Source organism: Pseudorca crassidens, chromosome 1 (assembly GCF_039906515.1).
Source record: "Pseudorca crassidens isolate mPseCra1 chromosome 1, mPseCra1.hap1, whole genome shotgun sequence".
NCBI classification, from domain to species: Eukaryota; Metazoa; Chordata; class Mammalia; order Artiodactyla; family Delphinidae; genus Pseudorca; species Pseudorca crassidens.
The window spans coordinates 23,485,176-23,506,027 of record NC_090296.1 but is presented as its reverse complement, the minus strand read 5'-3'; the positions used below and the strand labels follow the sequence as shown (position 1 = coordinate 23,506,027).

General features: G+C 39.4%; 1 protein-coding gene and 1 long non-coding RNA gene across 3 annotated transcripts; one reads left to right on the top strand and one right to left on the bottom strand.

Annotated features, from left to right (window-relative positions):
• Positions 1–541: 541 nt before the first annotated feature.
• On the bottom strand, positions 542–15,542 carry DIO2 (iodothyronine deiodinase 2). Of its 2 annotated transcripts, none has more exons than XM_067728903.1 (2): positions 14,600–15,540; positions 542–6,209 (listed from the first exon to the last, which is right to left on the bottom strand). In XM_067728903.1, exons 1-2 carry the CDS (start codon positions 14,819–14,821, stop codon positions 5,622–5,624), a joined length of 810 nt encoding a protein of 269 aa, XP_067585004.1. In that variant the 5' UTR covers positions 14,822–15,540; the 3' UTR covers positions 542–5,621. The 2 variants fall into 2 exon arrangements, with proteins under 2 accessions (XP_067585004.1, XP_067585011.1); XM_067728910.1 differs by having other exon boundaries at positions 5,634–6,209; positions 14,600–15,542.
• LOC137219812 (uncharacterized) lies at positions 13,611–18,977 on the top strand. Its single transcript, XR_010941256.1, has 3 exons — positions 13,611–13,757; positions 14,552–14,837; positions 18,744–18,977. It is a non-coding gene; the product is annotated as an uncharacterized lncRNA (long non-coding RNA).
• Positions 18,978–20,852: the final 1,875 nt, after the last annotated feature.

Sequence of the window (20,852 nt, the reverse complement as noted above, 5' to 3'; positions counted from 1 at the left end):
ATCCTTTATATCTTCGCATAGTGGAAAGTGCTTGATATAAATGTTTTCAGATGTTGATGTTTTTATCACACGCTATTGTACTGCTGATCATGTAACGAAGTATACACACACGCATATATATACACACAAACACACACACACACACATACATATATACAGTGTGTGTTATATGTACTGCTTTAACCAACTTCCTTGAAAGTTTTTTTATTGCACTTAGAAACTTGGGGTATAAATGTAACAAAGTAAAAGTTTGCTCCACAGTCTCTTTAACAGCCCCCCTTTCCATTAATTCTGTGTGCAACTTGTTCATGAATATGGAAAGTATCTGAAGATTTTCTTTTAACTTGTCTTGATTTCCTTGAAGACTCTGGCGCACAGCATGAGATTAAAATAACCTGGCATTGCTGGTGATTTTGCCCACAAATACCAAGGAATAAATATTAGAATGATGGATTCCCTTTCCCTTGTCAACCATGAACATATTCCAGCCAGGGGCAAGGTCTAGAGAGTAAGTTAAAAATAAACAAACAGAACCAAAGAGTAACTTTATTCTTTTTATTCAAAGTTTATTAAAATACAAGAACAAATTTAAAAGCACATGTACCACTCAGCACCAATATAATAACTGATTTCTACTGATAATCTCCAAAGCATTTCTGTTTCTGCAGCTAAGAAGCAGAGATATACACACACACATTCTCACCACATTTACCCAGTACTCATAGCATCATGCCCCGAATATTCTCCTTGATAGGGAGGCAAAGATGGGCAGAGGCAAACGAATGTGACTCTATCCAACCACTAACTGAGTCGATGACTCTTTCGTCAGTAGTTATCATTTGCACACTAGTAACCTCTGCACATCCCAATCTCCCTGTTTGGGCGCCCGATTACTTGGGCTAGTGATAGAGTCTGGTGATAATGTGACGCAAATTTAAACAAAACTGGCCAACGTTCCCTACCCAATATCTTTTAATTGCTTTGGTTATAAAGTACTGGATACGAATGTCTTCACATCTTCCAATCTTAACACACACAAAAACCACACCGACCAGTGACATGGTCTGGAGAAGTCTTGAAACAATTTTATTTCTCTGCCACTCCCCTCTGGGGTCTTCTTTCATTTACGTGTTCACCTATTTGCTTTTCTGGGGGAAAAGGGGAGTTTTGTGCCAAAATAGTGACTTCATTAAACATCTCCTGGGTCTTCGAAGTCTCTGCAGCAAATAGTAAATGAACTCCCTGGAGTTCTAGTGCAGCTGCCCAAGATGGGCAGAGAGCCCCAACTTGCACGAGCAGTATTGTTTGGAGATCTGTACATGTTTGCTTTCTATTGGTTCAGACTCACCTTGGAACAGAACTGGATCTTAAGTCTGAGACCTTGCTTCTAGTGCTATCCAGAACAGAAGGCATTAGGAAGTGGCCCAATGTTTTGCTAAAGTCACTCAATGACACTCATCAGCCCTCCTCCAAAGGTGAGAAGTTTCTTTTCAAATCTTCCAGGATCAGTAGACCAAGCCCTCAGGGCCTAGTTCTTCCCAGTTAGCAACTTCCTGGATCTCCAAGTCCCTGTCCCCCTTCTTTCATAGGGGACCTCAGGACACTACCAAGACAGCGTGGGTCACCAAGCAGAGGTTGGTAATTATGCCCCATCTGGACTTACACAGGAAGACTGGGTTTAGCTTCTATTTTTAAGATAAAGGAAGAAGTACAGAGGAGGTTGTAATATAACTAAAAACATTTTAGCTCTGATTTTTGGCAGTATCATTTAAAAAAAAAACTCCTGGAATTAAAAATCTTATTGTTAATCTCCACTGCTCAGAGACATAACATTGGGTATATTCTGAAAAGCTCTAAGTGCTGGTAAAGGTTTTTATTAATTCTTCAGTGGGACAGAAGTTAGCGTCTACATTTTCCATTTTGCAATGGCCATGTGATTCTAATTAAGCTTATCTTCCAACTATCAATAAGAAATTAGGTAGAATAAAAGTCCATGTTTATCCTCTTACGATTTACAGAACAGGAAGTCCTGCACATCAGTGCGTTCTTCTTGCTGCGGACATGGCCCATAGTGCATGCTGAGGGCACCTTGTATCCAGCTGGGAGTTTTCCAAAAGGCGTAGACATTGCCTTTAACCTACCTCTCTGGTATTTTATGCATCAAGGCAGCACCCGTGCATGACCTCACCATATTTCATAATTTTTATTCAAGAGCCCAAAAAGTGAAATACACTCAGGCAAAATGAAAGACAGCAGGCCTTTCTTCTCTCCTTGATCACAGAATCAGCATTTCCTGGTTAATGGTAGGAGAACTTAACTAAATCAACAGACCATTTCAAAGTTGATGTTACCAAAAATCAGGGGTACATTCTATAAACAAGGCGAAGACAAAGGACCAGAGATCGAAAGTCATATGAGTTAAACGACTGTAACTTTAGCTATACAAAGCAAGAACAGCATTACTAACCTGCTTCTGAGGAGGTCAGTTACATTTTAATATCTGTATCAAACACTTCTACCCTACCATGCAGACATTTCAGTCATGCCCATTCAAGAAAGTCATCCTTGATTCCACTAATGTTTTCTCTAAGCAATAAAATAAAGTAAGTTTTGAATAGTTCCAAGACATAAGTCTTTCAAACACTAAATGTCTGAGTAAATCCAGATGTTATAATAATACCTAAAATTGCTTGGAAACTATTTCTACAATGGACAAGCTAATCCAGTTTAAAAGACTAAACTGATAGCTCCATGTAAACATAGCCTATGGGGTGGGGGGCAAATGTTTAAGTATTAAAAAGAAGAAATCATATATATATGCTTATATATATAAGCTTATAATGTATAAGTTTATATATATATATATAACTTATAATTTTTGCCTTGTGAGAATAGGAACTACAATTCTTCAAAGAAACATACCTTATAAAAGATAGGATAGGTAGGGTGGGTATTGACAATCTAATAATTTCTCTGAACATACCAGCTAAACATTGATTCTCCTCTATCTCAAATAATGAGTTCTTGTTAAGTTCATAAAAGATACACCACAGGAAATCATAAAAGTTCATGATGAGATAAATAAGTTACATAATTATAGGCTTATCCTAACTCTGATAACATCAAGCCATTCTACATATTGTAGGATTCCTGAGCTTTGTCAATTTACTTTCTCTTCTGGCCCCCTAAAGCCTTTCTTCCAGTAACTCTTCTATGTTCCACTGAACATATCTTTGTCCCTGATAGTCAGCCTATGCCTCTGTATGTTTACTTCCGCTGCTTCACTTCTCCATTGCCCTATCCTCAGGGAGAAGAATTGCACACACACAACCTTCTCTTTCTTTAAAAATATATCACAGCTGGGTAGTTTTCCCATCATCCTTTTCCCCAGACGACTAGCACTGCCTGCCTTAGCCAAATCTCATCCCCCCACCAGCATCTCTAACATCCTGTTCCCTTATTGTACATGTAGAACAAAGGGGAATTTTAAGGACAACAGTGTGAGTGGGCTGCCACCAATTCTTCATTTTTCTTCTCCTGGGTACCACATAAATCTCAACACCATTTTGAAGATAAAAATCAGTGGGGTCCGCCGATAAGCCTTGAGTCACAGAGTTTAACTATTGAGGACTCAGAAATAATCTATTCTCAATGTGATTTTCCAGAAATTCATTAGATAATGTCACATTTTCAAAATTTGTTTCTTTGTGGGCGCATTTTGTAGAATTTAGAACAGTGGGAAACTTAAATGTTGCAGTTAAAAATAATCAGTTAAAATGGTGCTTTAATATCTAAACAATAAACTATGTAGTGATATGACTATTATGTTGTTCCATTAAAAAAAAATAGACTTTTGGTTCTTGTACACTCAGTTCCCACTTTTTTCTCATTTCAGGCAACTAGTTCAGGAAGGTAGTTTCAATTTTAGATATCTTTTTCTATTAGTTTTATTTTATGATTCAATTATTAATGGAATGGTCATAGGAACCTTTGATTGTACATATAAATATGGCCATATACTGTGATTTGATAACATCCTCAAATTTACAATAAAAAAATTAAGATACAAAATTGGTTGGTCTATTCTTTTGGAGGTTAGGATATTAGTTATTACTTATATTAGTTATGAGTAAAACTATAGTATCTTCATTTTAAAGAGAAATATGGTATATATTAAAATAGCATTATAAAAATGTACTATAGAGGCCTTAGATTACTATACCTCAGCTAAGAGGAACAAAGGAAAACCCAAGTCCAAATTCAAATATTAATGGGAATTCCATGGTACTGAGAATTGCCTTATAGCAAAGCCTCCAAAATCACTGATGGGAATTGTCTCAAACTTACTCTTCTTCCATTTTGCTCCTGAAGAACCCTTGTTTGTTTTCACCTATCATTCATTATAGTTCACCTACTTTGGGAGAAAAACAGTGCTGCAGCTGAATGGCCAGGGAACCTGCATCCCACAGCAGCTGAGAATGTGTATATATAAAATATATACTGCTGAGCTCAGCATTCAGAGAACACTGCCATAGAGACCGAGACCAAGAAGGAGTGGGACCAGAGCAAAATCGTAGGGATGGAGAAGGATAGACCAGCACCACTGGACCCACTGGTTTTACCTTTCATCAGCATCATGGGGTATAATTCACCTACTGAAAATGTACACACCACAAACATGTTTCAAAAAGTAATACAAATATTAAAGCGTCTCTTCCCTCTCAATCTCTCCTTCTCCTCAATCTAGGAGTATATGATAAATACATTGATTTCATACGTATATTCTTGATGCTATTTTAGTGGAGTTTCTTCTTTTTCTAGCTTTGTGTATGTTTCCATGTTTCTGTGACTAACAAATTAGTCCCACTCTCTACAGTTGCAAGGTGAAGCACTATGAAGTCTCCTAATCTTTCTGCCGCCTCCTTTTCCTAGCTTGTCAATTCGATTTTCTTCTAGCACTTTCCCCACCTGCCTAGAAAGTAACCATCAGAGATCAGATGATCATTCTAACCCTCCAGGTAGGGACCATTCTTGGTATCTGCAAATATAGCTGCGAGTTCTGGGATATTTAGACTGGCATAGAGCACCACATGGCTAGAAACTAGAAGATCAGAGACTACTGTGACATGTTAAACACCAAGGTCCTAACCACACGGCCTGGGCTTGAAGATTCATTATAAGTAAACATTTGGGAATTATCCAGTTGGCCTCTATCCATGCTGAAGAAAGCCTAAGCAATACCCCATATAGTAACAAGGATGGTAGTTATTCAGGTAAGTCTTTTCTTCAGGTCCCAAGGCATGAATCAGAGGTATCACTTCTTTTTCAGGGCAGAAAGGAACACATGCTGAAACAAGGTTTCTTCCTCTCCATCTTGGGATCTTTTCATTCAGGGCTTTTCACCAGGAAGAGAAGTAACGGGGCTACTATTTAGCCAAAAGCCATTTAAGTGGTGAAAGTAGTATCGAGATGTTAGAGGTTTATGTTCTTCTGACACGTAAATTCCTGTCTTTCAGTGAGACAATGGGACTCAGTTGAAATAGTGGATTCAGTTCTTAGTTTCCTTGTCTTTACATAACTTAAAAAAAAAAAATCTCTATTACAATCATACCTTTAACCAGCTAATCTAGCTTTCATCTCTTGCTGAAATTCTTCTCCAGCCAACGCCGGACTTCTTGAAGGTTGTAGTAGAAGGGGCCCTTTCCTCCCAGATAAGCAATTTTCTGTCTCTGCACAATACACACACGTTCAAAGGCTACCCCATAAGCGACATTGGCATTATTGTCCATGCGGTCAGCCACAACTTGGCACTGGGGCGGCAAGGAGAAACGCTCCATTAGCTGGTGGGCTGCTGCACATCGGTCTTCCTGGTTCCGGTGCTTCTTCACCTCAAAAGACAAAGAAGAATCCCCAGGCACCGCCCAACCATCTGAAGGATGAGCCTCATCAATGTAGACCAACAGGAAGTCAGCCACTGATGAGAACTCTTCCACCAGTTTGCTGAAGGCTGGCAGCTGGTTAGTAAAAGGAGGTCAAGTGGCTGAGCCGAAGTTGACCACCAGTGGGCGCTCAGGGCTGGCAAAGTCAAGGAGGTGGCACTCAGCTCCATCAACTGTTTTCTCATGGGCACCATTTCCACTGCTGTCATCTCCTTCAGGATTGGAGACATGCACCACACTGGAGTTGGGAGCATCTTCACCCAGTTTCACCTGGTGGTGAAAAAAAGAAAGAGGGAGAGAATACCACATTGAACACATTGTCACTTTAATTCACTCTGTATAGAAACAACTGGCTCTAATAAAATGTGGTATTTCCTTCAGAGGATATGGTAAACATATATTGATTTGAGTAAAGAGCCATTGTGGCAGGTAATATAATGAATGGCCCTGAAGAGAATAAAAGTCCTTTTCATTCTGTATAGTCACTAAAGGTAATTATTTTCATGATTGAAGGCGCTGCAGTTAACTCTCTTCATAATTAAGTTGAGACTGGTATTCTTTACTATCCTTATTTTGTGTCAGTGCTTAGCACACAATATACAACAAATGATTAATTGCCTTCATTTTTGTGGGGTTTTTCATTTTTTGGCCGTGCCCTGCAGCATGCAGGATCTTAGTTCCCCAACCAGGGATCGAACTCGTGCCCCCTGCAATGGTACTGCGGAGGCTTAACCACTGGACCACCAGGGAAGTCCTTGCCTTCATTTTAAAAGTAAAAAGTGAATGGTCCACTTTAAAATAAATTACCAGAATTGTGGGACATAGTACCTCTGTCTGTATTCCCACTTCTGAATTCTAAAGTACTCAGAAAAGACCTTTATTTTCTTGCCTGATACTAAGTCATTTAAGCTCAACCAATGGACAAGGGTACCAGTGGGCTCTATTCCTGCCCAGAACTAGAAAACCGGGGGTCCACCATTTATAAGAAGAGCTACTCCCATTTAATCTCTTCAGTACTTCAGCTTTCCCATCTGTAAAATGGTGATAACAACCCCTATCTTCCTCATACGGTTATAGGAGGATGACACAGGAAAAGAGCTTTGTACACTATAAATCATTGTGGGTGTGTAGTTTGCCATTATAGATGCCGCCCAAAAATGTGAAACAGAATACTATTTTCCTGACCAATTCTCTGTTTAAAAAAATATCTACTGTTAGAAGTGATTTGAGCTCTCCTCAGTGTGACATCCTTCCCAAAGACTTCTATGGCTACTGAATACTTTGGGGTTCTTTTGACTAGAACCTCGCCATTTCCATTAAACAAACAAATGAGTGAACAAAAACATAAAATTTTACTTTCTGCAGAATGCTACTTTTAATTTCTCATATTACATGTGTTTTTTGTTGGTTTCACTTTTTTAATCTAAGAAGTCACAAACCATTTACTTTTCTACCACACATTTTATTATCAAGTTCCTCTGAATTATAAAATACTCAGGCAGAAGAGGTATAGAGGAAAATTGTTGCAGGTACCCTCTTTGCACGTAGTTTAAATTGTTGAACACAGACTGAAAGAAAGTTTGCTGGTCTTTGAATCTGTAAACTGATAATAAAAAGCAGGCAACATAAAAGAGCCAATTACTTCAGTTTGAATTAATACAATTGGATCTTCCCCTAGAATGCTTTAATCAAAGCCAGTAACATTGGGGACAACTTACAACAGTATAGTTGATTTTTATACACTATCCTTAACATTATAAAACACTTCCAACTGGATCGACTTTTTCCCCTCATATAAATACCACCACATATAACATTGCTGTTAATTGAAGTCACTTAGAAGTGAATTGTTAAAAACTCAACAATCCGAACTGATAAAAAAAAAAAAGCACTCAAGGGCTTTTATTCAGAAGCTTCTATCTGATGTTAATGCATAACTCATTTTAACTGCAGAGGAAGAGGTAAAGAAGCCCTTTCTCTCCCTTGTGAAAAATCCTAGCAGGGCAGGTCTGAAACAAGTACTGTTAGTTTTCTAAAAGAAATCTTAGAATAACAAATTTCTTTCTTAGAAAAGGAAGCTGTTGGTGTGGTTTAAATAAGTTCATTTGTTTTCAGTCACTATCAGGAAGAAAGTTGTTTTATTTGTATTTTCTTGGTTAATTTGCAAGTGACACTAGGTGAAGAAACCGAATAAGCCACTTTTAGCTGGACTGTTTTATATGAGCTAGACTTGTCTCTGAGGTTTTAAAATATACTTCAAATTTAAAGATATATACATTTTAAAGGTATTATAAACTTTTAAATCTATGGGTTCTTTTTGTACTTCTTTGTAGATTTAGGTAATAGGTAGCGTTACCATCACCTTCTCGTTAGATGTTTCCCACGTCAAATAGCAATAATGATTCTAGGACGGCTGCTTTTAACAATATCGTTGTGCTGTGTTTTGCAACACACTGTGATATAACGATCTGAATGCATTCAGATCAGTCTGAATCCATTAGTTGTTTTAGCAACTTCTCATTAAGTGAGCAACCCATACACAGGAGAAAAATCATCTCTGGACTACAGACTTGGAGGTTCTTGGTAGGTAAAAACATCCACCTGCATTTCTGAGTCATTTTTAAGAATTCTGAGCAACTGTGCTGCCCTGTTAAATGGGCCTCTGTCGCCCCTGACTCTCACCCAAGCTGAACTGTTGATCCTTGCATTATTCCTGATTATTCAACTGAGTAATCTAATCTGACTTCAGTCACAGGTGACACTCTTGTTACCTGTAATTAATTTTCTTGGAAAGGTAAAGCACCTTCTCCTTCTCCTTAGTGACAATGTATCATCCAGCCACATAATTCTTTTCAAAATACAAACAGACTAGTTCAACTTAGAAAACTTAGAACAAGTACAACATCTTAACTTTAAAATCAAAAGTGAGGAAAGTTACCAAGTACGTAATGCTCTTTGGTATTTGGGGGAGGGGGGTGGTGGGAGGTGTTGGTATTTTGTTAAGCTGGGGGAAAACTTATACATACACTTTAAAATTTTTTATTACATACATTATTGTTACTATTAATTGTTGCTATAATCCTAGGTAGAGGTCAGTGAAGAATTTTAGGCTTAATAATAACCTTAACCTACACTGAACACAATCACATTTGGGTGATGGATGAGCTAACTGAGGCAGCTTATTTAGAAGAGCGAATCCTGGATCCCACTGTAGAGTACCGCCACGATCGACACCTAATGCTGTTGATCTGTTCTTGATTATCTCAGCTGGTCAGTGCGTAAAATGAAAGTAATCAAATCCTCTTCATTTTGTTGAGCAGCCGTAGGACTTGACTGCAGGTTAGAATGTCATAAACAGAATTATCCTTTTAATGAGCATGACTAGGTAAGAGAAAATGCACAGGTAAGAACAGTGCTATTAATAAAACTACAAGGGAAAAACACACACCCATTTTTTGGAAGTCCAGATGTGAGTAGACCAGTAGTCTGCTTTTATAAGTGTCACAGACTAATCATAAAATTTGTCCATCTTTGCTAAAAACTGCTGATAGAGGACAATTTAGCAACAATAAAGAAAAAAAAACTTTAACAATTAAAAAAGTGAAAGTCTGTCTTAAACTGAAAAAAAAGAATCTTTTAGAAGGACATTATTGTTCATTTCTCGTCTTCCTATTCGGTCACCATGAAAATTAAATACGTATTGTGACCAAAGTTACAAATGGAGAGTTTCTTGGTTTGCTTGGCTTTTCACCCTGCTGAGATGGAATGGGAGAACCACCATTGTCTTCAATGATGGAAGATCTTTGCTTTCCTCAGGAGCAAATCATTCCTTGACAAAAAGCCAGAATGATGAAGAAAATAAAGTTGGTCCCATAATAACATTTAGGCTGCAGGAAAGAAGCTCGACAAAAACAGGTTATCCCCTGGTACTCCCAAACTTTGTTTTAATTTCCCACAGTGGCACAGAAAGTCTCCTGGCCACAAGTTACCTATCATCTTAATTTCTCCTTCTTAGAGGGTTTGTGTTTGGTTTTTGTCCTTAATGAGACATATTTGCCAAAGAGGCATTCAAAAGGCATTTTTTACTCTTGCGGAAGAGTAATTAGGTCGGTACCTCTTTCCCTGCCAGCATTAGCCGCTCTAAAGAGAACCCTGCCCAGTATTTAATGCCCAAACACAAGCATCATTTCCACTAATTGGTCTTGAAGTTCCGATGTTCCCAAAGGGTCTCTTTATTTTGCAAGGATCAGAAAGGACATACGTAAAATGTAATATCGTCATCACTGACTTTTCTCTCTCTCATCTGCACTATTACGGTTGTCCTTTCTTATGTTTTTATAATCAACATGAACACAACACCAACAAGGGAGGAAAATAAAGGGTTTGTATTTTTACAACAGAAGACATCTCTGGGCCAAGCTCAAATGTTGTGATAGCCATATTTATAAATATGAACAAGAATGTAAATATATGACATATATTTGATTCCCTTCATGATGGGATTCCTTTTGCTGACAGTTTTCAGTGCATGGGGAAAAGGATAATGCTGCTTTAGCATGTGGACTGTGAAATGCAGGGCAAGGGGAAAAAAAAGAAAGAACCATTCATCAAGGAGAAGCTGGAAATAGAGCATATACTACTAACCTTGTTTTTTTTTTCTCTTCCACAGCCTGAGAAAGGCTTCTGGACAAAATATCACCTAATCTCATGATAGAAAGCAAAGCAGATGATAAAAATGGGGTAGGTATGTGGCAGAATTATTTTTACACATCCTTTTTGCTCTCCAAAGCCCTGGAATGGCTTTATTAACTGTCAGGAAATTTCAAATTCTTTGACAATAATGACCAGCCTACATCAATGTCCTTACAAATGTGGCCAAACAATTATTAAGCAGCATTTTAACCATTTATATTCAAATTGGCCCAATAAATCAGCGTTGAAGGATAAGCTACCTACTCCTTCCTCTGAGTTCAATTCCCTGTTAGCTATTCTCTTGTTGATTTGTAACTTGAAAAATATAGCTCTAAGCTCTATCACTTCCCAGTGTTTTATCCAAGTGATGGACAAGCTCTGGCTGTAGCCTTCTTTGTGTTCTTTTCGGAATGTTTCTTTCTTAAAAGAGCCATTTTCCATTGTAGAAACGAGTGTCAAAAGGCTGAGGTGAATGAAGAGGAGGAAGAGAATGTTAAAGAGACCCTTTCAAAACCAAAATTATATGTTCAAATGAATATGTTTTCTGTGCCACAGCAATATTGACCATGTAGAAACTAAACTGCTTGTCAGCATCTATACTGTGTGTTTACTTTTACACTTCATTTAGGTGGGAGCCAGGCTCCCAGACAGAGTAGTTTGTTTACTGGTTGTATTTTTGAGTCTTTGAGCACCAGCACAAGGATGCAGTGTTAGATGCAATGACACTGACTAGGGAAAACTTAAATAATAAACATCTGTTATACACCTCAGTCTCTCACAAAATTCAGTAGATTTTCTTTTTCCTCCAAATCTTGCATGGACCTCCCTCTAACCAAACCCAAACTGTCTTTAAAGGCTTCCCTATAAAGTTAATTTTAAATCCCATTCAACATTTTAATGAAGAAGGGTTTTTTGTTTTATTTTGTTCTAATTTGTTTACATTTCTTTGTTGCCTCTTGTAGGAGCCAAACACAGGCACAGCGCTTTTACTGCACTTTCTCTAAATAGCTTCCCAAGTATCTGCCATTCAACAACCGGGAGAATTGGAAATGACATGCCTCATCGTATGGCGTGTGCACATGCCTCACCCTGCAAAACTCCGTTTCTGGGGGTGGCAGCCTCAAAATAACGCAAGTCAGGATTGTGAAACACTGTGATGCCGTCTCAAACAGAGACTCCTCCAGTGTGTCTCTAGACAGGGCTACACCCAAAGGCAGTGGCACAGGTGACAGTAGCATTTGGGGAAGTGATTCAATCTGTTTCACAGATTCTGAGTGACCCTCAAGTGCCACCACAGCCGCGAACGCCCGCCCTTGCTACACTTGGAGACAGAAGGAGACCTAAACTCAGTGCAAGCTGTGTTCACCATGCTTCCATCCATCACACACCCAGTCCAGCCTTATCTCTGGACATATGGGTTCTTGTGTTGCTTCTTCTCCTGGCAGCTATTATATAAGTCATAAAAGCAAACATAATAATGTCAGTCATGAACTTGGTCACTAATCAAATCAGTAGACAGAAACAATACAGGAGAAGAATACACGAACCGTGTGCAAAAAGGAAAACAAATTACTCATCCTTCTCAGTCTCTCAGCGTAGGGATAACGAAATATTGCGACACAATGAAACACTATACATTGGTGAAAAAATAAACAAATGATCAAGTTTATTAGAGGCATTTGTTTCCTTTTCCCTTTTTATTTCAATAAGCTGCTTAATAGGAGAAACGACCTCACTTAATATTTGTGGGTAACATCAACCCCCATATTTTATGTGAGAATATACATGCATACAGGTAAAATTCTCCAAAGCAGTGCCTTTTCTTTTATAGGCAGAAGTCACTTGTCTTTGCAAAAAGTAAGAGTTTAATATGCTGAGACCAAATAACTGACATTGCCCTGTTATCTCCTAACACCTATGAAATACAGGTATAGATGAGGGAACTTCCTAATTCATAACATGCCTGACATACTTGTGCGTGCACACCCCACCCTCCTCCAAATTCTCTACCCCCAGAACAAAATGTGAACATTTCACATTCAGCGTATGCATTTGTGGAAATGAAATGATCATCTCAGTATGTCCTTCCCACATCTCCCATTCACCCCATGTACATAATATAAAGTGAGTTTTTACTGTTAGAACTTTGAGCATCGTTTCGAACTATTATAAAGAAATTTTCACTTACTAAGAAGAGCTCTTACTATGTTCCTGTCTTTAGGACAACAAATGCCAACCTTCTGCAGGTTGCTCTCAATAACAAAGACATGTACTGTAGGAACACTTCCCTAATCCACCATGAGTATTCTCGTCTTGAACACTTATTTGATTTTCAATGGAAGGATCCTACTCTGGATTCCTTGCTACTAGAAATTACTTCTTTTCCATTCCTGGTGCATAGATTTTTTTTTTAATTTTTATTTTATATTGGAGTACAGTTGATTAACAATATTGTGCTAGTTTCAGGTGTACAGCAAAATGATTCAGTTATACAAATATGTGTATCTATTCTTTTTCAAATTATTTTCCCATTCAGGTTATTACAGAGTGTTGAGCAGAGTTCCCTGTGCTGTCCAGTAGGTCCTTGTTGGTTATCTGTTTTAAATATAGCAGTGTGTACATGTCAATCCCAAACTCCCAATCTAACACTTCCCGCCCACCCTACCCCCCTTGGTAAGCATAAGTTCCTTCTCTAGACTTATTTTTCTAGTATTTATTTATGGAGGACTCATTCTCCTTCCCCCTCTTATTCTGAGTTTTCCGGCTCTGTTTCTGAGGTATTGCCTGCCTATAGTACACCACTTCACTAGCTCCCATATTCTTCTCAAACTCCCTTCCTGGCATCTCGGACAAGGTCTCTCAATACTGTTAGGGAAAACCAAGAATGTCTGCTTTGATACTAGCTTTTGCCAGATGAGTCAATTCTTCCTAAGCCCAGGGACATTCAGGAGTCCCACGGGCACAGGGAGAGACAGCAAACTGACAAAGGACCAGTGCCCTTTCCTCTTTGCCCCTTAAGAAGATCTGAGCTGAGGATGCGTCACCATCTCCAAACAGCATGCTTCACTTAGAAACAAAGATCACTCTGGTTTTGAAAGGGCAGCCCCTGGGACGCAGCTTCTGCAGGTAAGTGAGGCGACTGCTACAGTGTTCCAGGCACCAGTTATAAGAGCTTTGAGATTGCCATGAACCATAGATTTATCTGCTCTTTCTCAGACAACTTACTTAACTTTTGAGAAATAAAGCAAATATGGTTTCTCTAACAAAGTCTGGATTTTTGACAGCTAGTTCTCAGATCTTTCTTCTTCAAACAGATATCTAGTAAGTCCAGACTCAGTGCCTAATAACTGCTTCAAAAGGTTCTAATCCAAATCAAGGTAGATGATGGTGCACACAGGCTTGCTCTCATTAACTCTTACTTCTACCAGAAACGAAGCAGCCACTCTGCTAAATGATACCTGCTGTTATTATTTTGTGAAATCTTGCCAGCTCCCTGAGAGTTTTGAGTGGTGTTTTCTTTTTTTCTTGCTTTTTAATGCCTACCCATTGAACTGTCTTTCCTAATGCACCTCACATAGCCTTTCATCAAGCAAAAAATGCCAGTTCGTGACAAGAGCAGAATAAATGCAGCCGTCTGCCCTCCCCCAACACTTTCTGACTTTTCTCAAAGTTATTCTACAGGCACCAATACCTCCCACTCCAAAGTCACAGCAAGCCATTAACGACCCTTATTAGGAAGACTCCTTCTCAGGTCACGCAGTCACTGTGACTTAATACCTGTCATCCCCAGATCTACTGTGTGTGACAGGTGTAGAGAGCAGACACAGGAGCAACCTTGAGCATAACCGCTAGGCCCCCAAATAGGGCTGCACCGTTCTCACTCCAGTGCTCCAGCTGGCACCCGGCCCCCCACTTTCCAGCCCCTGCCCCGGCCGCCCTGCGGAGAAGCCCCTCTCGGCGCAGCTCACCTGTTTGTAGGCATCGAGAAGGAAGCTCTTCCAGATGCAGCGCATCCCCTCTGAGGTCAGCATGCGCCTCCACTCCCCGCGAGTGGACTTGGAGCGGCTCAGCAACAGCACCACGTGCTTGAGGAGAACGACCGAGTCATAGAGCGCCAGGAAGAGGCAGTTGGAGAAAAAAACTGGCAGAATCTGCAGTGTGATCAGCAAGTCTACGCTGAGGATGCCCATCTTCTCTGCCTCCTGGGTCAGTTGCCTTGTGCGCTCTGGTTCCCCTTCACCCTCTTATTTAAAAGGGGGGTGGTGATTGAGGGGGTGGGGGAGGGGAGGGGGGAGGTTGGGGGTGGGGGGAGAGGGAGAAAAACTAAATTAAAAGGAAGCCCAAGTTGTCTCCTTTTTCAAAGAAGCAGAAATGGCAAGACCAAGTCCAGTCTCTCCAGCCCAGCAGTTGGAGTGTGCCCATCAATTCATTCAATTCGGAGCTGCTGCTTTTTTTTTTTTTTTTCAGGATTTAAGATGTTAAAAAAAAAAAAAAAAAACTGGCGTACCCGTCCCTAATCCAGTTACCCCTCTCAGAGTCGGTTAAAGACAGGCAGTTCTACTTTCATTTCCAAGCACCTATGAGACTGTGGCAGAGATTGCAAAATTTTCTTTAGCTTTTCATTGTCTCTATGTTCAGAAACGTAGCCTGTTTCTTTCTAGAATTGCCAGAGTTTTTAAAATGTGCTTTAAGGGTAGTTTTTTCCCTTCTTTACTCCGTTTACACACACTTTCTGTTCTCCTTCTCCCAGCCTGTCTCACTCTCTCCCTTCCTCAGGAGCGACTGACTGACTTCTCTCTTTTTCCTCACTCCCTCTGGCTTTTCCTTCGTGCTATCTGTCTGTGGTGCAAAGTGCCTCTCTCTGCAGCCCAGTGAGTCTCCCTGAAGCCTTTTATACATTCCCTGGCTAATTGCTGCAATAGAGAAATGAAAGCCTAATCTTGGTAAAGATCTTGACGTCATTGAGAAAGAGGGCTTTACTTTGGCCAGGACTGCAGTGAATAGAAAAGCAAAACTCGGCAACTTTTTTTTTTTTTTTTTTTAGGAGGTGGGGTGGGGGGCAGAGGGACAGTGGAATTTTGCTTTGTGATTTAAAGAGAGAGAGGGAAAAATATTAATACCTTTGAGGGTTTTCAGGAAATGCTCCCAAACTTTGGGGAAAGTTACTTAATACAATGTGTAGATTGACAGGGAAACTCTCTCTCCTCTGATTATTATTATTGTTATTGTTTATTTATAAGGGGTTTGGGAAAGAAAGGATCCTGCAAGGCGAGTAGAAAAGAGGAAGATTAATCATAGATGGTCTCTGTTCTATTTCTTGGAAGATGTGAATGCTTACCTTCCATCTTTACACCTATATACTATGACTGTCTCCCGTCAGATTTGTGACCTAAGCTCTTTAAATATTTTTGAGTCATAACCTTATTTAAGAAAATCCAAAGTGAATTGTGAGGTGGAAAACTTTTAAACTCTTTGAGTACCACCACAGCATTTTTCTAAAGCTTCTTGTTGAAAATTAGTACAAGTTTTCTTTTTAGTTTTACTGAAGCTTCCAATGAAAAAAAGAAAAAAAAAGAAAATCTTCTAGACATGAAAGTAGCTGGGTGACCAGACCTTCTTTTAGTTCCATTTTGCCTATATGCAGATTACATAAAATTTTTATTAAGTGGCATTAAGCATAAGGATAAGAAATAAATTCTTTATAAGAGAACTCTTTAATTTCTGCAATTGCCCTGCTTCTGTTAACCTAGCCCCTAAGAGACCTGACACTTTAATGAACCTTCTTTTTGCTTGAAAAAAAAAATGTAATTAAATTTGTAGGTGGTTAAGAGCAGACTTTGAATTGGCTCAAGAGTCACACTGACCATTGCTCAGTGGCTTGCCTCTCCCACTAGCCTCCAAAACTGACAGGTACTTAGGCAGACAATGCTTTGGCAGAATGCCACGGCCCCCATCCCGTTCTAGTTTTCCTTCCTCACTTACCTAACAGATCACCTCTAGGAATTATGTTTTCTTGGAAGAAGGAGTGGCAAGTACAGACATTGGGGTGGAGATATAGAATGTAAATTGAAAATTAATTAGCTGACTTCTTCGTGTTCACGGAGCTCTCATTAAGCATGAGTTAAGCAGTGGGTGCAAATATATGGTCAGTACATTTCTGTGTTTTGTCCCTGTGGTTAAAACCTGCAAGATCAGAGAACTAATTTAAAAGCCTAGAGTAGGGGTCATTAACTGGTGGGCCCATGGGCCAAATTCTGCATGCATATGCATTTTATTTGCTTGGCACAGTGCTTTTTGCCTTTAATAAAATAATTGAATGAGAGTGCCTTTCGGTTCCGAGAGACCAGAGTTTCCTGTCGGCTTTGTTCGCTGCTATCTCTCAGCAGTTAGAACCATGCCTGGCATGTAGTAAGTGCAAGGAAGGTGTCCTGAATGGATAAATGGGCCAGGCATGCATTGCTCCACACCAGGGGCACCATTCACATACCATATGTTGTGACCATGACTGGGGTACCCCAGAATTGTGTGCATCCTGGTGGACTTGGGTGTGGCCCTCCCCACTGACACAACCCTCACCATTCCCTATTGTCCTAAAAACCTGATTCCTTCATTTTTATCATCAGTTTAGCCCATGACAAGTTTTGGATTTGCATCCCATGGACTAAATTTTTAGAGAAGACTTCAAAGCCTAGAAAAATGAACATAAACCACATAGAAAAATATTTTTCCTATGACTAGCATACATTGTTAGCAAAGGATATTATTTGTATACATAATATATATTTACTCCATTCATTCTCGCAATCTTCTCCTTGTGGAAAAAAAAAAAAGGACAAAAAAGGGAGGTGGCAACATGGTATTTTAACTGGTATAGATGGGAAAGCTACGGTGCCAGACGGAGTGCCAGCCAACAACGACAGAAGAAGGTGTGGACTCAGGAAATGACACTTCCACTCACCGCCCAAGCCTTAAAATCTCACCCCTTCTCAGACATTCATTTTGCCCTGTTTGAATTAAACCAGTGCTCCTTTAAGGTAGACATTTCTTGGCAGCTATAAACCAATTCTCCCTCACTTGTCATTTGCTTTCAATGAGAGGCGTATGTTTGGAAATGGCAAGACAAGGAGGAGGATTGGTAGAGAATCAGAAAAAATGCCTTCTTTTTAAATGCAAAGTTCAAGGCACGTGCAGACTACAAATGGTTATAAATCAAAATTTTTTTCTTTTTACAAAGTCAGAAGTGTTTGAGAGGTTTTTTTTTAAAAAAGAAGAACAAATTGGCAGATAGCCAATCTGATTGTGACATTTCTCAGATTTCTTCTGTCATTTTCTTTAAATGAATGAATAAATAAATCACAAAACCGAGAGCCTTTCTTTTACTTGTTAGACAGTCTGTCCAATCTAGAAATTACATTTCTCCAAAGCTATTTCTCTTTTTATACATGATTCACAACTGCTTGTTCTAATTATTAATAATATTTAGCACTTTATAGCACTTTGATCTTCAAGTAATTTTATACCAATTAAGTAACAAAAACAACCCATAAGGTGATAGAGTATGATTTGTCCCATCATGTAAATGAGAGAAAGTAGATCATCAAGGTTGTAAAGTCAGAGCTGGTGTTGGGATATTTTTCCCAACTCTAAACCTCAATGCTTTTCCTATATGACTATTTTATTGGTCCTGGTCGTAACTCTGAGAATGAAAACCCTTGCCCAAAGGATATCTGGGATTTCACATTTGTTTAATATTGCCCCAATTCAAGCTCCTGGTTCCATTTGAAAGGCTTGGATATCTTCTTGGTCATGTAAGTGTTCTTAGCAATCAACACTGTAACACTGTAATGAGTTAAATGCAAACCCATGTGTGGTATGTTGGTTGAATCTCCCCACACAACGCTGTACACAGGTTTTAAATTCCAAAGAGAGGTAGCCTAGAGAAAAATGCTTTAGGCTTTTTAATAAGAACAGAACCACTGTAAAATTGTTTAATTTTTTTCCCTTTTCATAGTTTGAGAGCAGCATGTCCTACCATAGCGTCCTTCCGTTTGGAAAAATAAGCATATGAGTGATAAGGCTTCCTTTGGTCCACTTTTTGACTCTTAAATTTAGATTAAGAAAATGAAGTTGGATAACCTGAAAGCACACCTGGAGATTTCAAGGATGGAAGCTACCACTACTCTTTCCTTACTGTTATCTGAAGGCAGCAAAGGGCATTCAAGAACACTACGGAATTCATGCTGTGGATTTTCAAGTGGTCTTAGTTTCATAAAATTTTATTCCTTCCAATTCAAGTGATTTGCTAAATATAATTTTTGAATGGAGATTAAATTTTACTTTAATAAAAACTTGTCTAATAAATATATTATAAATCCAATAATGTCTGGTCAGGACAGGTGCATTGATTCTGGGTTTGGAAATATGACTGCCGTACATATAACCCCGTGCCCCCCACCCAAATAGTGCGCCTCTTACCAGAGAAGGAAATCACAAACTGTACAACCTCCCATATCTAGTGACCCCTGACTGTGCTGAGAGTGAGTTATAATGAAGGGTTTACACCACAACTACTGAATCACTCAAAATTCCCTGTGGGCCCATCCATTCTACAAACACAGCCATGTTCCCTGCCCTGTGATGAAAGGAGAAGCTCAATGGATAAAACAGACAACCCCAGAGTAAACTCTGACACACCTTGAGCAAAGCAGCTTAGGGCTGGGGTCGAGAAGGCGGACGCTCTGGGTGGTATGAGAATTCTATCCCAACAGCCCAGCCGTTCTTAGGTCCCTTTGCAAGCCCTGGCAGAGAGCGCGGTCTGAGGTGTTAATGCATTCTTCCCTCAGGAACTGCTGCTGCTCTTTTTACTTCCAGGCCACCTACTGGCAAAACAGAGAAGGAAAAGAAAAGGGAAAACACAGGAGGAGGGGAAAGCAGAAATGGAGAGAAGGAAGATGAGGAGGGTGGAGAGGAGAAAGAGGAATGTAGAAAAAAGGAGGAGATTCGATGAATTGCCTGCAGAGGCTGCCAGCCAGAGAGCCAATTAATGCCAATTGTGGCAATGCTTTTTGTGAGGAAGACAGCTGTCCAGAAACTGGATGGATGCCAGCACCGCATTTCACAGTGGCCACTGAACAGCTGTTAAGAGACAACAGCCTTCATTTGCTATTGACCTGATCTAGATCTAAACTGATGGCCAGTCCCCAACCCACCTGGTCAAACCTCTTTAGGTGCTATGAGGCTCTCTGAGTGTTAGTTTTGAGACTAGTTTATTAACCTCTAGAGACAGCAGGGTTGGATGGAGGGTAGTGGAATAGATGAGAAGAACACTCTGTAAAGTTATACATGGTGAATTCCTTCAGGACAAAAAGCCCTCAGAAGGAACAAATTGAACTCACCCTCTCTTTTCCAAAAATTTGACTCAACATCCTCATTCTCCCTAAATCCTTGACCCAATGCAATAGACCAAAAGAAACAAGGGAACATAATCAAAATCAGTCATCATTTTTGGAACAACTTTTCCTCTACTTTGTTTCATTCCACAGCTCATAGGAAACCACCAGATGATATTAAGTTTTAAAATAAAGTAGGTCATACTTTATAAATGGTTTTATAGTAGCTTTTAAAAAAAATCCCTTATATATCACCACACTCATACGCTGAGTACATGAACACAGAACACGACAAAATGTATTAACATACACGCCAGTTCATGCCATTCCAGAAGTAATAATGTAGCTTGTTCCCACTGAGAGCAAAGGATGCCACACCACCTCTCTTAAGAATCAGTAGATACTAATGCACAGAGGAAATATTCTATTCCAAGCTCAGTGGAGATGGTGAAGCTAATAGAATTAACTGTAGCATGAAAAATCCATGTTTGATATGGGGGTAAGATACCTTCAATGAGGATGATTGTACAATGAGATATGCTACCAAGGGAGGTTATGGAAATGTTATCAGTGGACCTATTCTCAAGGTAAAGAGGGAAGCCCATAAGATAATCTCTCAAAACCTTTCAAGCCTCTGGTGCTATTAAGGTAATAGTTAAGAATAAGTTAATATATAACACATACATAAAACCGTCCAACTGGGCTAATGGCAGAATACCATAATCATAAATTATTGCTCCATGCCCATTTCAATTTTGAAGACTAATTTTTTGTACAATTAAGTGAATCCTTATGCTTTTCTAAGGGAGAGTAGATGAGATGAGAAGACAAC